General features: G+C 41.0%; 1 protein-coding gene across 1 annotated transcript in view; it reads left to right on the top strand.

Moving 5' to 3' along the window:
- The window catches only part of myo10l1 (myosin X, like 1), a 68778-nt gene that overhangs the window by 45472 nt on the left and 6302 nt on the right, over positions 1-17004 (top strand). The window contains exons 10-39 of the mRNA XM_084742293.1: positions 523-652; positions 744-862; positions 960-1106; positions 1198-1298; positions 1676-1742; positions 2068-2160; positions 2263-2331; positions 2420-2502; positions 3724-3826; positions 4279-4359; positions 4452-4576; positions 4674-4803; positions 5317-5423; positions 5634-5919; positions 6574-7446; positions 7622-7745; positions 8996-9134; positions 10741-10845; positions 10963-11058; positions 11141-11234; positions 11356-11411; positions 12513-12655; positions 13619-13813; positions 14012-14169; positions 14273-14393; positions 15453-15601; positions 15980-16128; positions 16220-16427; positions 16540-16676; positions 16854-16977. Coding sequence (XP_084598419.1) covers positions 523-652; positions 744-862; positions 960-1106; positions 1198-1298; positions 1676-1742; positions 2068-2160; positions 2263-2331; positions 2420-2502; positions 3724-3826; positions 4279-4359; positions 4452-4576; positions 4674-4803; positions 5317-5423; positions 5634-5919; positions 6574-7446; positions 7622-7745; positions 8996-9134; positions 10741-10845; positions 10963-11058; positions 11141-11234; positions 11356-11411; positions 12513-12655; positions 13619-13813; positions 14012-14169; positions 14273-14393; positions 15453-15601; positions 15980-16128; positions 16220-16427; positions 16540-16676; positions 16854-16977 — 4512 coding nt within the window. The remainder of the gene's footprint in view (positions 1-522; positions 653-743; positions 863-959; positions 1107-1197; positions 1299-1675; positions 1743-2067; positions 2161-2262; positions 2332-2419; positions 2503-3723; positions 3827-4278; positions 4360-4451; positions 4577-4673; positions 4804-5316; positions 5424-5633; positions 5920-6573; positions 7447-7621; positions 7746-8995; positions 9135-10740; positions 10846-10962; positions 11059-11140; positions 11235-11355; positions 11412-12512; positions 12656-13618; positions 13814-14011; positions 14170-14272; positions 14394-15452; positions 15602-15979; positions 16129-16219; positions 16428-16539; positions 16677-16853; positions 16978-17004) is intronic.

Raw genomic sequence — 17004 nt, 5'->3', positions numbered from 1 at the left:
GCGACGGCGTGTAGAGGTGTGGGCGTGCTTATTTGTGCTCTAGAACATAACCGCTGTGAAAAAATCAGAATATAACATTTTATTTCTATGAGTCACCAGCTTTCTCTCCACCGCTGCTCTTTCCTTTTACTCGCTGTCTAGCTTGCTTTTAATCCCTCTGTCAAATAAATGGACACAAACCAAAGGACACTTCTAAGCTCTGTTCTCAGGCTTTAGAAAATCTAGCTCGGAGTTTGACGACCTAGGAATGACTCTCAACCCTCAACTATCTTTCTCTAGAATCACTTACTGCACCTTTAAACCTCAGAGAGACACTTGAATTTCAAAACACCATTTATCAAACATCTGTAAGTCGGCACATCGATACAGAATCAGCAACCATACTGTACTCCTTTCATCCTCTCTGTCAGATGAGATGTATTGACGACTGAACCTTTGCATGCAAAAAATTTTAACAAGTCTTACAAGCACCTCTTCTGTTGGTGTCACCTTATCTCTTTCCCTGCGCTTGTCTCTGTGTAGGAGGCGCTGAAGGTGTTAGAGTTCACAGAGGAGGAGATCAGAGACATGTTTAAGCTGCTGTCAGGAGTCTTACAGCTGGGAAACATCGAGTTCATGACCGCGGGAGGAGCCCAGATCACCACCAAGCAAGGTGAAGTTCACATGTGAAGCGAGTCAGGAAAAAGTAAAAGTTAGATGGATGAGTTGCAGAAGTGTTAACAGCATCTCTGTCTGTCTCTCAGTGGTCACTAATGCCAGCGAGCTGCTGGGCCTGGATGCCTTCCAGCTGTCTGAAGTCCTGACTCAGCGCTCCATAATCCTCAGAGGAGAGGAAATCTGCTCCCCACTCACTATAGAGCAGGTCAGCGCACACACATGTACCCACACATTTATTCTCCCTCTCCGGATCGATGTCTGACACACTCACACTCCCTCGTGTTTCCTTCTCATCGTTACAGGCCGTTGATTCCCGGGACTCTGTTGCCATGGCGTTATATTCCCAGTGTTTCTCCTGGATCATCCTCAAGATCAATCAGAAGATCAAAGGGAAGGAAAACTTTAAATCCATCGGCATCCTCGACATCTTCGGCTTTGAGAACTTTGAGGTCAGAGCTGTTCTCACTGCCAGTACCGGTGTTCGGTACCAGCAAACCAGATGCGGATGTGTTTATAAGAAATGTGTGTGTTTGCCTCCAGGTGAATCGATTTGAGCAGTTTAACATCAACTACGCCAACGAGAAGCTGCAGGAGTACTTCAACAAACACATCTTCTCCCTGGAGCAGCTCGAGTACAACAGGTGCACTTCTTCATACAGTAGATCTACACAAACCTGCACTAACAAAGACTTGTGTATTATTAGTTAGTTAGTTTGTTAAGTGAGTTAAAACTACAATTAAAATACAGTTTTAAGTCCAAACAATAGTACCATAGAGATGAAGCTGTTATTACTAAAGTTATGTAGGTTCAAATATATAATAGTAATAATAAGGATAACTTTATGTATCTATTGTAAAGACAAAGTTACAAGAAGAGTTTTAAAAAGATGCCACAGCCAGTTGGCTAGTACCTGTCATTCAGTCTTTATGCGAAATAAACATAGATTTCTAAGAAGGTATGTAGTGCTATAGGTTGTGTATATGAAGTTACATAATTGTTTGGGTTTCCTCTCCACAGGGAAGGTGTACAGTGGGACGCTATAGATTGGATGGACAATGCAGAATGTCTTGACCTAATTGAGAAGGTACCTGATTTGTTGTAATATATAAACAGCATTTGGAGTTTTAATGATGTCAGTTACTGCAGCATATTTTTCAAAATCTTCCAACTTAATATCTTCTGTATATCTGTTCAGAAAGTTGAAATGTTAACAGACTTCTCTCAGAGTTTGGTTGTAGGGAATTAAAATGCTAGTTCTCTGCCAGTTAAGAGCTGTTTTGGACGCCCGCCTCAAATGCACTCTGGAAAACTGATCTAATAACACTGGACTGATGTGTTAGAAAGTGGTGCTGATTTCATAAAACTGATGCAATAACACAATGTTTTTTTTTCCCTCCCCTCTCTCTTAGAAACTGGGCTTGTTGGCACTCGTGAATGAAGAGAGTCGATTCCCCAAAGGAACTGACTTCACTCTGCTGGAGAAGTTGCACAGCCGACACTCTGTCAGTTATTTACAAACACAAACTCGATGCATTATTCAGAAAATCTGCTGTGCTGGTTATTAGAGCTTCACGTTATGTTTTGTTTTTTCCTGTTTTCTGCAGACGAACCCTTACTACGTCAAACCCAGACTTGCTGACCATCAGTTCGGCATCAAACATTACGCAGGAGAGGTGAGTTACACATAACTGAATGTTATAACATCACGCTGTATATGTTACTGTGTGAGAAACTTATGATGAACCTGTGTGTCTTGGTCAGGTCCTGTATGACGTTCGAGGGATCCTGGAGAAGAACAGAGACACATTCAGAGACGACATCCTGAACATGCTCAAGGACAGCAGGCAGGACACTTGGATACACTAAATGAACAGTTTATCTGGGCTGTAATAAGTCATGAGATTGTATTTAAATAATAAGCTCATTTATTTATTTATTTCAACATGTAATTAGAGGACAAACCCCTTGAGACGCACCATCTCGTTTTCAAGGGCATCCTCAGGCACAAAAGCATGGTACTTAACAAACATTAAACAAAAATTCAAATAAATACTAAATAAAATGACTAATTAAAAAAAACATGTAACAATTAACATAGTAACATCAACAAGGACATACATAAATGTCATAGTGTGTCAGATAAAACAAGATGGTGGACCCACAAACACACACAGGGGCGACGCAGTTGAAAAAAGAGAATGTGTATCAGGCTTATGTGAAAGGCTGGCAAACACAGAAAGTCCAAAAATAAATGAACAAACAAATCCAAAGAGGTCAAAAGAAGAATACAAAAATCCAAAAAGCAAATCCAAAGTCCAATAAATGAAACACAAGTCTGAGGCAATACAAGGGAGACGACAAACTGACAAAGAAACATGAGGACAAAATAGACAAGGAACTAATCAGATACAGGTGAAACTCTCTCTCACCATCCCAAACTACGCCTACCACATTTGAGAAAATGTCATCTGTACAAACAAGGACAAGTAATGAAATAAATGAACAGACCAGAGTCGACTTATGAGGTAAAAGGAAGGCAAATGCAATCAAACACAAGAACAGATAAATTTAAGGCAAACAAGCAAATAAGTCTTGAAGTCATGAAAGGAGGAAATCGATCCGAGTGAGTTAATCACATCATTCCAGTCTTATGGTGCTTTAAACCTAAAAGCACGTCTCCTAATTTCTCTAAAGATTCTGGACATGATAAGAAAAAGGTTTTTAAGTGTGTCTAAGTGAGTATGATGACCTGAATGGAACTAAAAGGTGTTTTAAGTATTAAGGATAAATGCATTTGCAAATGCATTTGAAAGCAAAGAGCGACCAATGAAAATGTTTCCTAGATTGAAGAGGTACATGAAACAATAATGTCTGCATTAAGGACATCTCAGTACAAATCTACAATCATTATTATAAACTACATTTAAATTATTAATTCAGTCATTGGCATGATTACAGTCATTCAAACAATAAATGCTTTAGAGGGTAAATCTATCTTAAGTTCATCAAGAATTGACTATAGTAGATTTCTTTTTGTGTAATCCATTATGTTTCTGTTTTTACAGACTGGACTTCATCTATGACTTGTTTGAGAAGGTCGGCAGCAGGAACAACGAGGAGAAAATGGGAACAGCCAGACGCAAACCTACCGTCAGCTCGCAGTTCAGGGTGAGTGATGCAGGCAGTTTGAGATTATTAGATACCCAACATAACAAGGAACTCATGAGAAAGAGTGTCAAAGTCAGTGCCACACAGAGCTGCGGGAAAACTTATTGATTAAAGAAAGTACTTAGTCTTAGTCTCCCAGAGCCCAAGGTGACATCTTCAAATGCCCTGTTTTGTGTCCAAAGTCCATAAAGATTCTCTTTATGAATGGAAAAGCAGCAAATTTTCACATTTTAAGAAAATGGAAACTATGAATATTTGCAATTTTCCTTGATAAATAACATAACCAGTTGATAACAAAGAGCCAGAAATCAGTTCTTTTAATGGATTATTTTTTTTAAGTATTTTCCTTTTTTACTCGTAAAGATCATCAGTGTAGTTGCAATGGTAATTTTGTTCATTGCTGTATGAAATAAATTAATAAAAGTAAATATTGTCTTCCTCTGTCTCATCAGGACTCCCTTCATGCTCTCATGGCCACTCTGAGTGTATCCAATCCTTTCTTCATCCGCTGCATTAAACCCAACATGGAAAAGGTCTGTTTCTCCTAACAGTAACACTGTCTCAGAGCCTGATCGCCCCGATTGATCAGTTTAATGTTAAATAATTTATAATATTTTCCTCGTAGAATCCACATGTGTTTGACCCAGAGGTGGTCCTGAACCAGCTGAGGTACTCTGGGATGTTGGAGACGGTGAAGATCCGTCGGGCCGGGTTCCCCGTCCGCAGAACTTTCAAAGATTTCTTCTCTCGGTAAGTCTCTCTGAATTTTTACCCTTTGAAATATTATCGCTGAGATCTCCCTGTTGTTGTCTCTCACACTTTGTCCTCTTTCTTTTCTGCCTGTCAGCTATAAGATCATCCTGAAAGATAAAGCGGCAGCAGCGGCGGCTGCAGCGGGAGACGATAAGAAGAGAAGTACAGACCTCCTAACCAAATATGACAAGACCAAGAAAGAGTGGCAGCTCGGCAAGACCAAGGTAAGATTTAGCAGTTTGTGTCAAAGTTGGAAAAAGTCACTTGTACTTTACTTTTCCATTTTTGCAACTTTATAATTCTACTACACGACATCTCTGAGGTGAATATAGTTTTGACTCCACTAAATTTGTCTTGACAGCATTAGTTTACTTTTCAGATAACAATTTTTCAAACTCCATGCATCTCCACATATTCAGTGTTTCCACTTCTTAAACTAAATAAACCATTTAGAAGGCCTTCTTGGATTAGCTGGAAATGCATTGTCAAAAAGCTTAAAACATATGAAAAGTTGACTTTTTAGAGATGCGTGTTTCTCAGAGAACAGCAAACATATGATGATCCCATAGAGTATGATTCACTGCTGTAGATAAAGCTACCCAACAGCATGTGAAGTAGTTAAAACTACAGCTGTAAAATGCAACATACACTTTAATGCAACAGTAATATTAATTCAAAAATGTCATAAAAAATATCCATCACATTCTTCCTGTTTCATGCTCATCTTTGTCCTGCAGGTGTTTATGAAAGAGTCTCTGGAGCAGCGTTTAGAGAAAGACCGGGATGAAGTCCGACGCCAGGCTGCCATGATAATTCGAGCCCACCTGCTCACTTTCTCTGCCAAGTAAGGCCCTCCTAATGCAACTGTGGTGTCTTTTAGCAAAGAAATTATTCTCTGTTTCCTGCCCAGGGGCTACAGATGAGAATTAGCCTATAGCTAACTCTGGTGTACCTAAGTAGCGGTGCACTGTCCCTGTTAAATAAATAAATAAACTGTAATGACAACAAATGGTAGTTCTTATTCACAGTATGTGTTTTTCCATTTTGTCCACAGGAAACACTTCAAGCGTGTACGCGCCAGTGTCGTCACCCTCCAGAAACACTTGAGACGGCACATCCAACACAGGCGGTTCGTGAAGCAACGTAAGGCGGTGCTGGTGCTGCAGAGACACAGGCGAGGTCAGGTGGCGCGCACTCGGGTTCGAAAACTCAGAGAGGAGAAGAAGAAGAAGGAGGAGGAGCAGAAGAAGAAAGAGGAGGAGGAGAAGGCGGCACTGGGTGAAGGGGAGAAGAAGGAAGTGGATGAAGGAGACGATAAAAAGGAAAAGACTGCAACTTCAGTGCGTTTCATATTTTTAAAGGAACAGTTCACCGCAAAATCAGAAATACATATGTTTTCTCTGGCTTGCAGTGCTGTTTATCCATCTAGATAGTTTTGGTTTGAGTTTTGGAGATATTGGCCTTCTCTTCAATATAATGGAACTGAAAGACACTCAACAGCAAGACATCTTTCCAGAAATCATGACCTGGTTACACAAGATTATAGGAGGGTAGTAGGAGCTATTTTCTCTCTACCCAAATGCACCAATTGTATCACTGCACAGAGGGAAGTGTGCATCTACTCATAGATGAGAGGCTCATGCTTGTGACTGCACGGGATGTAAATATTAAGAGCGTCCTCTTCAGCTAATACTCCTATCCTATCCCCCTGGATTAGGACATAGCATAAAGTGGGGGCTTGTCCAGGAACCTCTCATCCATGAGTAAATGCACACTTTGTTTTGCGCTGTGATATGAAAATAATTCCTACATGAAACTGATCACAACAAGGCCTCTGGAGTGGCATCTAATTCCATTGTATTTGAGAGAAGACTTACAACTCTATGGTCAATATCCCAAAGTAAAATCATTCTCCTCCATTTGATTTGCAAAATAAAGTATCTTCAGCCCCTTTGATGCTTCATGTGTCCCTTTTCTCCTCTCTTCTCCTCCAGGATGAGGCCCGGCAGATGGAGGAGATCTTGCAGTTGGAGCGAGAGATTGAGCGCTTGCAGAAGAAGCGAGAGGACGAGGTGTCCCAGCTGTGCGAGTCCTCCAAACAGGAGCTGCAGCTGCGCCGTGACGCTGAGCTCAAGCGGATGAAGAAGGAGGCCTCCCGCAAGGCCACTGAGCTCATCGACCTCCTGAACTTCGGAGGCGTGGATCCTTCGCTGGGAGCAGTGGCAGCCAAGCCTGTTGCGGAGGCCAAAGCTCCAAAAGCAGCGAGTGCCACCAGAGGAGCGTCCAAGGAGGAGGAGGTGGATGAAGGGTTTCATGCTGAGGATGAGTGCATCCCTCTGCCTGACTTCCCTCCTCCTGCTGAGACAGACGCTCCTCTGGATCAGGAGATTTTTGCTCACCTCCCTCCTCCTCCACCTGCTTTTGCAGAAGGGACAGTCCCTCCTGCACCACCTCCTCCACCTCCTCTTCCCGCAGACGGCATCCCTGCTGCTGGAATTCCTCCTCCTCCTCCTCCTCTCCCACCACCTGGAGATGGCACTGGCATCCCTCCACCACCTCCTCCTCCTCCACCACCTCCACCTCCTCCAGGAGAGGGCGAGAACAAAGAGGGACCCAAGGTGGAGCCGGAGAGGAAGGTGAGCATGGTGGAGAGCCTGGTGGACGGGGAGGAGCCAATCTACAGCATGCCCGCCGACACCGAGTCAGATTACGACCAGGAGGAGGAGGAGGGGTCCGTCACTGCTGGAGACGACAGCTCTGTGTCTGGGAGCAACCGAGGGAGCGCCGCTGTCACAGATGAGGAGCACCCAAGGAAGTCGACGTGCACCAATGCCAGCATCGAGTCCTACAGAGGCAGCTCCGACTCCGTGAGGATACACACTTACACGCATCCTCACACGCGTGCACGCAGATATGTATGAGCAGCAATGCAGCGAAACTCAGTATTGTTAAAAAAAAATCTGATACTGTAACAGACCTATAAGAATGCTCTTGTTTATTGTTTTATAAAATAATAATTCACAATATTCGATGATGTTGCAGTATGCGGACAGCGATGATGAACATGATGGTATGATGGACACTGACGAAGAAGTGACTAACGGCAGAGTGACCCTTCTTAATGGAAATGGACCTCCATATTTCCATGGCTACCTCTACATGAAGGGTGGGTAATTTTTTCTTCAAAATATGTCTTGAATGTTTAATATGCTAGATTTGTTGCTTGCTGTTTGTAAATGCATCACTCAAAGTTGGTCCTGGCTCAATGAACAAGAGAGAAAGAGACAGCAGCAGTGGTCAACTGAGCTAGAGAGCGAATTAAGAGAGGGAGCAGCGTTAGCAAGAACAAAGCGGTGGATCCGAGAAATTAAACGTTACTTTCTGATTGTTTTGCAAAGGTTACATTCTTAAACTCAAGTAAACATGACCACACCTCTGTACAACCATGGGCGAAGGTGCCACTTTGTTGGATTTTGTGTGATTGCAACCAAAACTAACCTTCATCCTGTCTGCTGTGTCGTCTTTCTGCTCTGCCTGTGTGTGTGTGTCTCAGCCCAGTGGTCAAACAGACACACAGACACTTCATGACAGAGAGCTGAGGAGATAGATGGAGACATTCCTGCCCTCACACCCTGCAGGCTGTTTGTTTGGGGGCAACACATCCAAATAAGAAAATAAGGAAATATACCCAGTGGGCAGGCTCTCTGCAGATACAGAAACCACCACACACTTCTAGTGGATCATAAGTGATGACTGCAAGAGAGTATCTTTATATGAGTCTATACTGGGGCTGTGCACTACTGAGAATTTTGTCAGTCAAATTGGATACGACTTTGATTACGAATACACAACTATATCCTTTTTCTCATGTAGACTATCGAGCAGTGCTTTTCAACTGCCCGATTTTTGCACAGTTTGACGCAAAGTTCATATAATTTAATAAACAATCCAAGTTAGCCGTCTAAGCTAATGTGTGCAATCTATGCTAACTATGCTAACTATACTAACAACAGATGGGTTTTTGCTGACACTATAGATATCAAAGAAAAGCGAGAGAGCACATTTTATTAAGTTTCTGTGAGCTGCAAATTAAATACTTCTAAGCAGACATCTGAAGATAGAGTTATCTCAGAGTGTGACCGAGTTAGGCCTCTTTTCTTCTGGGCAGCTGCAGTTCCACCATCAAAAAACCACTACGCATCCCTAGTTGTTCATGTACATGTCAGTTTGGGAGTATAATCCAGGCCTCACTAAGACTCACCCTGGGTCTGACCGTCCAGACTTCTTGATCTGAAGAATCTCAACTGACTTTCTGGTTTGCATTGTATCCGTACCTTTTAAGTGAAACCATCTCCGCCTTTTGAATTTCACGTGAACGTTTTTGCGTGATAGTAATTTTATTCTCTGCACCTTTAGCTGGTCTGATGATCCCGTGGAGGAGGCGCTGGTGTGTGCTGAAGGATGAAACCTTCATGTGGTTCCGGTCCAAACAAGAGTCTCTCAAGTCTGGCTGGCTCTACAAGAAGGGAGGAGGGCTCTCCACTCTTTCACGGAGGTTGTTGTAGTTATTACTGCGTGTAGCTGCATGCTAAGTGAATGAAACTCCAAACTTCCAAACAGTACAATGTTGATGTGAAAATAGTAAAGTACAGAGCTCAACAATAAGGATTGCACACTTGCCTGAGGGAAGTAAAATGCCATGCTGAGCTAGTAAATCTGGCAACTCACTTGTCCGATTGGGCAAGTGGTAAAAAAGACTCAAACTCAATGTTTCACAGTAACAGAGTTCAATTCTGAGGAGAAGGACAGGAGATAGTCATAGCATTTTCGATATGCAAGAATTTTTGCTTTGCAGTTATGACAAACTGTGCCCTTGTCCTGATTAATTTATTCTAATAAATGTTATTGCACATGAGAAAGTAAAAGTTAACTTTGGGCAAGTAGATTTCTGACCCACTTGCCTGGCCGGACAAGTGAAAAAATATACTAACATTGAACCCTGAAGTTAGAGGACATTTCAATTGAATGATCCTGCAGTTGTCACTGGGTTAAAAAGATTTTACAAACCTTCGAAATTAATTCAAAATGCACATAAAAGCACTGCTTTTCTTCTTGCCTCATGAAAATCTGATGTAATGACAGTTTTCATGTAAGGACATGGTGCATGACAGCAGTTTGGCTGGTGGCTGCATGATGATTTGATTATTAAAAAGACAGTATGTGAATAAGCATCTGTCTTGGATGAAACAATAAGCCCCTGTGTTCTGCTGAGGTGTTCATATGTTTGTCTAACTGTGCTTTGAACCCTCTGCAGTGCTGGAAGACTTCAGTTTCATTACTCAAGCTGATGTACTTCTGATGAATTTACTAAGATTTAACTTTACTAAGTCTCAATAATCCACTTTAAATAAAGTAAAAAGCTGATAAATTAAAATCTACTTAGAGAAGCAGTCACTGAGTTACTTTTCAGGAAAACGGACATTGATTGTTGGTTTAGTGTGGTTTTATTTTATCATAGACAACTTACACATAACACCCTGTTCCAAAATAAAATGAAAAAAAAAAAAAAAAATCAAATTAAAAGACTCTAATTCAATGCAGCATGGGATCTAGACATGCAGACACAAAATCATTAAAATGATATAAACTGAGCTACAGAATGCATTTAACACAATGGCTGAAAAGAGACAAATATTTATTAACTATATCGGTGATGGTTGAATGGTTATCAGAGGAGGGTCCAACTATGGATAAACATTACAATGGACAATAATAGAGAAGATGACAGCATATGATAACCATAAATTGGAATTATTTGTTTCATGCCAGGAAAAACTGGGTCAACTACACCTTATAGCTGAGAGTATATCTTTGCAAAGCTGCAAATCTATGATTATATGCTAAAGAAAAGATCACTTTTTAGCTGTATGTAGTTTTCCACTGTTTTTGTTGTTATTTTAAAGAAATAACAGATTAGAAAGTAATCAGATTACTGTTGTACACATGCATGTTCAGTATATCAGAGATATTCTCTATAAAGAAGCTAATTCACTTTGTATTTCAAATAGAGTTCAATATGTATGTGGAGTCGCATAAATCTGTATAATGTCCAGAGTGGATTGCCTTGGCCTTTGTTTTCATTGTATCTGATTCTACCTCAGGAACTGGAAGATGCGCTGGTTTGTACTGAGGGACAGCAAGCTGATGTACTACGACAACGACAGCGAGGAGAAGCTGAAGGGAACCATCGACATCCGGGCTGCCAAGTAAGTTTTATAGGAAGCTCCACAGCTGAAAAAAAAAAACCTCTCTCTTCACTGTTTCTTTGTTTTCTAGACAACAGCTCTGTCTCTCAGCCTTGTGAACTGTCTGTTTCTTTACAGGGAGATCGTGGATAATCACGAAAAGGAGAACGCTCTGAACATCGTGACAGACGAGAGGACCTATCAGGTGTTTGCTGAGTCACCAGAGGACGCAAGGTGAGGCAGACAGAAAATGAGTTACTGTTTGTATCTGATTATAATCACATAAAGTCTAACTTCTCGCTGTCTTTCTGTGCAGTGGGTGGTTTAATGTGCTCAGTAAGGTGCGTGTGTGCACTCCTGAGCAGCTGCTGGAGATGTCCCATGAGCAGGCCAACCCAAAGAACGCTGTGGTCAGTCCCTAAACACAACATAACTAAAACTTTTTATGTGTTTAAATTATTCCTCTGTAGAAGCAGCAGTGCACCGCTAATTCATGTTTTAAGTCTCCGCCTCCTCTTTTCTGTCCTTCAGGGAACTCTTGATGTAGGGCTGATTGATTCTGTTTGTGCGTCAGACAACCCTGATCGGTAAGTTGGATGAATCATCAACATGAAAGTAGTAGCTGGTTCACTTTGCACTTCAGGCACCACTTTGTTCTTTTGTTCATATTTCTCAAATAGATTGAGTTTTGCAGCTTTCATTTTGGTGTCAGTTCATCCAAATGAAAGAGAGAAAAGGTCTTCTAATCCACTGTAGAAATTGCAAATCTATCCACAGAGTGTGGTGTCAGTAACAGAGGTGGGAAGTAAATAAGCACAAATACTTAATTGCTATCCTTAAGTGTAGTTTTCAGGTATCTACACTTGACTTTACTTTTTCAGACAACTATTTACTTTTACTCCCTACATTTTAACTCAAATATATGTATTTTCTACTCCTTATATTTTCAAAACATACTCAATACTTTTAATGCATTTGACGGGAATTATTGATTATCTGGCAAAACAATGTAACAAGACATAATGAGACAAAAATGACTTAAATAGATGAAAACAGCCTAACATATTGAAAGCAATGTAAAAGACATAACAAGACGTAAAGAGATGCAACAAGGCGAAAACAATCTAACGAGACAAAAACAGCCTGACATGACAAAAAACAACATAAAAGACACAAGATAAAAATGACATAACAAGACAAAAACAATGTAAAACATGTAACAAGACGTAATAAAACAAAAAACAACATAACAAGACGTAACAAGACGAAACAGACAAGACAGGAAGACTCGACCATGGAGAAAAAGTGAGGTTCAGTTAACTTTGCACAGAAACAGCGGGTAGAAATGTCCTTCAGAGGACTACTTTTTACTTTCATACTTTGAGTACATTTCAGAGCCTGAACTTTTTCACTTTTGTTTGAGTAAAGAAGTTGAATCAGTACAAGTCTTTTTTTTTACACAAGTATCTGTACTTCTACTTGAGTAAAGAATGTGTGCAGTTTTTGCCACCTCTGGTCAAGAGACAATGATGCAGCTTGCATTTCAAAATTAAACTTTACAGACTACTACATACCTGTTGTCTCTTTGTTTCTCTTTGTTGTTAAACTCAACACACCATTACTATCCGTCTTATTCATATACTCCTTAAGTATCTGACAGTGGATTTTTCTTCATTCGACCTCTGCAGGCCCAACTCCTTTGTCATCATCACGGCCAACCGTGTGATCCACTGCAACAGTGACACACCGGAGGAGATGCATCACTGGATCAGTCTGCTGCAGAAACCCAAAGGAGACGCCAGGATAGACGGACAGGAGTTCCTTGTCAGAGGTGAGAATCGAGGTCACAGATCTCATTACAGCTTACAGGGGGACCAGTGGTGTTCTGGGAAAGAAATTCAGCCCTGGACTTATGTGCTGGGACGGGATGGGTGCTCGCTGATTCAGTCCAATGTGACTTTACTGTAAACTGATTACATCACTGTGGCGAAGCAGATCTCTGTCTCTATTTTGATAGCAGATTGTGCTTATTGTGGGACTTTTTACTAAAAGCTGAGAAAAGTAGAAAACAGGTCGGTTTTAGCTCCACTTCCTAACTTACTTTATGCTGTTTATAAAGTTTTTTTTGGAAACAAATTTATGTGGATTATTACCATAAAAATACCAAAGAATGGACGAAATATCTATAAAGCTTAATATGCATTTCACTGCTGGAAAATGTCATTAGTCTATCAATTATAGATGGTGATAAAAAGAAAGTTTGGAGCTAACTTCAATTAATGCTAATTTACCATTTTAAACAGTGGAAAATGTGGTGAAATATGTGTAATGAAAAGGGCGCTGTAATTTTCAAATTCCAGTATTTAAAAACTGATGTTATAAGAGATTTTGGTCAAATGTATCATCCATTTAAAGATGAAAATGAGAAATTTGTGGCCATGTGGGAAGCAATTTTCAAATCATTGAATTATTGCTTACAAAAACAGTATAAAGTATAAAGTTGGAATACCGATTTGATTCTCTTCTCAACATGGTATTTCAACTTAATTTTCAGCATTTCGACTTTATTTTCATAATACAAAAAACCCATCTTTCTCTGATTTATTATTTCTTATGCCCGCCTTTAATCTTGACATTTTGACTTTATTAAATATAAGATTAAAAAACTGCTCCTCTCTTTTTTCCCCTTAATGTGGCCCAAATACTCCACTGTAATTGCCCAACCTTTGTTTTACTGTGATAAAACATTACATTCTTCCTTGTCTTTTCTCTCTTCGGTCTCCTCATCTTTCAGGCTGGCTCCAGAAGGAGATGAAGACGAACGCTAAGAGCACCTCCCTGAAGCTGAAGAAGCGCTGGTTTGTTTTGACCCACAACTCTCTGGATTACTACAAGAGCTCAGAGAAAAACTCCTCCAAGATGGGAACTCTGGTCCTCAACTCCCTCTGCTCTGTCATTCAGCCGGATGAACGGGTGCACAGGGAGACAGGTAAGGACAGAGAGATGAAGGGAGAAGGTGGAAAGGGCAAATTTAATTAGGGATTAGACATAGGCGGATAGGAACCAGACGTAAAGAGAGGATTCTAGTGTCATAATTATATACATGAAAAATACACTGTTTCTCCTCAGTGGCGATATTTTTTATTTCATTTTTAGCTAATAGCAGCAACATTAAATGTTTTCTCAGGTTACTGGAACATCATTGTGTACGGGAGGAAGCACTCCTACCGCCTTTACACCAAGATGCTGAACGAGGCCATGAGGTGGACGGCCGCCATACAGGGAGTCATAGACAGCAAGACGCCCATCGAAACTCCAACTCTGCAGCTCATCAGAGACATCAAGGTAAAACACACGCACACAGGCATTCACAGAAACAGTTAAATCTTCAGATTAATTGATGTAAACTCACTCTTACACTGAACTTGATCTCTTTGTGTCCTCTCAGGAGAACAGTGTGAATCCAGACATCGTGGAGCAGATGTACAGGAGGAACCCGATCCTCAGATACACTCAGCATCCTCTGCACTCTCCTCTACTGCCGCTCCCTTATGGAGAGGTCACCAGCTGTGAGTAAAACTTCAACCCAGTAACTCAAAGCTTAAAAACAACTCTTGGTTTTAATACTGTGCGTACATGTAAACAGTCTTCAAGGTATGTGATTTTAGTCGATGTAATGGGGGAATCGGTATGAAGACAACAATGTGAAAATACTTTTGACATCCACATCCACAGCTGCAACAACATGTCAATCAATCAATCAATGCCAGTATGACATCTGCTGTAGAAAGCAGCAGTGTGTGTCAGTCAGCCGAGTGATAAGAATATCCAATATCACGGCCCTACAATATGGCAAAATAGGAACAGCTGAAGGAACATTGTTAACAATGTTACCTTAAAGGGATAGATGTCCAGCTTTCAAACAGAAAAAAAGCAGAAAAATGATGTAATGCAAGTCTCCTAAAGCCCCAGCATGTCAAGTTGATTTGAAAGATGACGTTTACACCACATTTTTAGCCTAAATCTTCACTGTAGATCCTTTGCTTGGAGCCACATTCATACGTGCGTGCATTTAGGCTGACTGTTATTATTCATCCCCCAACACTTTTTGCTGTTTTTACTGTCTTGAACTTTGCCTTGTATTTCTGTCAGTGATAGAAGATCCTTATTAATCAAGAGTGTCCTAGTGAGCGTTAAATAAACTTCCAGATGCTTGAGGTTTTAGAGGGAAAATTAACCACTTTTTGTGTGGATGTCTTGTCAGTATTGATGGTGAATATAGTCACTTGAAGCAATAAAATCCTCAGTGCTGTATGTTGAATGAGAAAGCTGAATTCTCCTGCAAAATCTGTTGTTCTTCTTGCATCAATGAATTGGTAACTAGCCAAGAAATACTATATTTTTACAGTTGTTTGAATAATAATTAGATTTGCACAATGCTTTCTTGTCCTAGTGTGTGTCCCATTTATTTTTATATTACTTTGAGCCTCTTACATTGGCGTCATCCTTGCTAGCTTTTGCTGCCATCTTTAGTATCATCAATAAGCTATGTGTTTCTTTTTCCTCCTCTGCACTGGAAATTTCTCTGTCTTTGTTCACTTTTTCTTTTCATCTTTGTCTGTGTGCAGTACAAAGGCAGCAGGGCTATGCCAGTCTGCAGGATGAGGCGGTGCGAGTTTTCAACTCACTGCAGGAGATGGAGACTCTGGCAGACACGGTGCCCATCATCCAGGGCATCCTGCAGACCTGCCAGGACCTGCGCCCTCTCAGGGATGAGGTACTGTATTTGTCTAGAAAAGTCTACTTTACTTTCTCGTCAAATCTCAATGGGACAATGGAAATAAATGTTAGAAACAGGGTACAAATTTAATAAAGGCTTCATAGAAACTTCAGTCATTAGAAAAAAACAGAGATTCCAGGGACACTTTCACATGCTGGAAACAAAGGGACACTAAAAGTGGTATTATGATGTTATAAAAATGCTCCATATAGTATTACCTGCCAATTTCGGCATTACGTCTATAATTTCAAAGCTTTTTCCACCTGAACATATGGGAACATGATGTATTTGTTGGGGTATGACACGTTTGTTTGCCGTCAAATGCTGATTAAAACTTCAGATTTCTCAAATTCCCTCCATATTTCTGTTTTTAAGGTGTACTGTCAGGTGATCAAGCAGACCAATCACGTGCCTCAGCCTAACAGCCCAGCCAATCGGGCACACTGGCATCTGCTCACCTGCATGAGCTGCACCTTCCTGCCCAGTCGAGCCATCCTCAGATACCTCCGCTTCCACCTCAAGAGGTGTGTGTGTGTCTGCATTATGGATGATGCTTTTTAGATATATTGCTAATGGAATAAATGTGTAATAAATGTTTAATGTGATCTGGTTCAGGGTGCGTGAGCGATTTCCTGGCACAGATATCGAGCGCTACGCCAGTTTCATCGGGGAATCCCTGAAGAAGACCAAGACTCGTGAGTTTGTTCCCTCTCAGGAGGAGATCGCCGCCCTGCTGGTGAGACAGGAGATGAGCACCACTGTGTACTGTCATGGAGGAGGCTCCTGCAAGATCTCCATCAACTCACACACCACAGCTGGAGAGGTACAGCCCACCTTAACATCCTGTCACAGATCTAATGTCTGGACCCTACACAAGGTCTTATGATGAAACTGTGATGTTCTGTTACAAACTGGTTTTAATTTTGTTGTTGCAGGTTGTGGAGAAGTTGATCAGAGGTTTGGCCATGGAGGAGAGCAAGAACCTGTTCTCTCTGTTCGAACATAACTCCTTCACAGACCGAGCTCTGGAGAGCAGAGTGATTGTGGCAGATGTTCTTGCCAAGTTTGAAAGGTATGTCTGCCTCTTATGTACAGTATATAAAGATTAATCTGTAATAATTATATTTGCACACATTTCAGTTGTTTGATGGTCTAAATACTGGTTTAAATAGGTGTCCATTTGTATGTTGTGGCTGTTTTGATCTGTGTGCGGTAACCCATCCTGGATCTGCTTTATCCTTTTGTCCAGACTGGCAGGCAGTGAAGAAGAGGAGGAGGAAGGAGAATGGAAACTTTACTTCAAGCTCTACTGCTTCTTGGATGTGGAGAGCATGCCGAAAGAAGGAGTCGAGTTTGCTTTCATGTTTGAGCAGGTGAGCCTTGCTGTCGTAGTGTAGATG

Source organism: Lutjanus erythropterus, chromosome 18 (assembly GCF_056507025.1).
Source record: "Lutjanus erythropterus isolate fLutEry1 chromosome 18, fLutEry1.hap2, whole genome shotgun sequence".
Lineage (NCBI taxonomy): Eukaryota > Metazoa > Chordata > Actinopteri > Lutjaniformes > Lutjanidae > Lutjanus > Lutjanus erythropterus.
The sequence above is the reverse complement of the archived record's forward strand: the minus strand, read 5'-3'. Positions and strand labels throughout refer to the sequence as shown.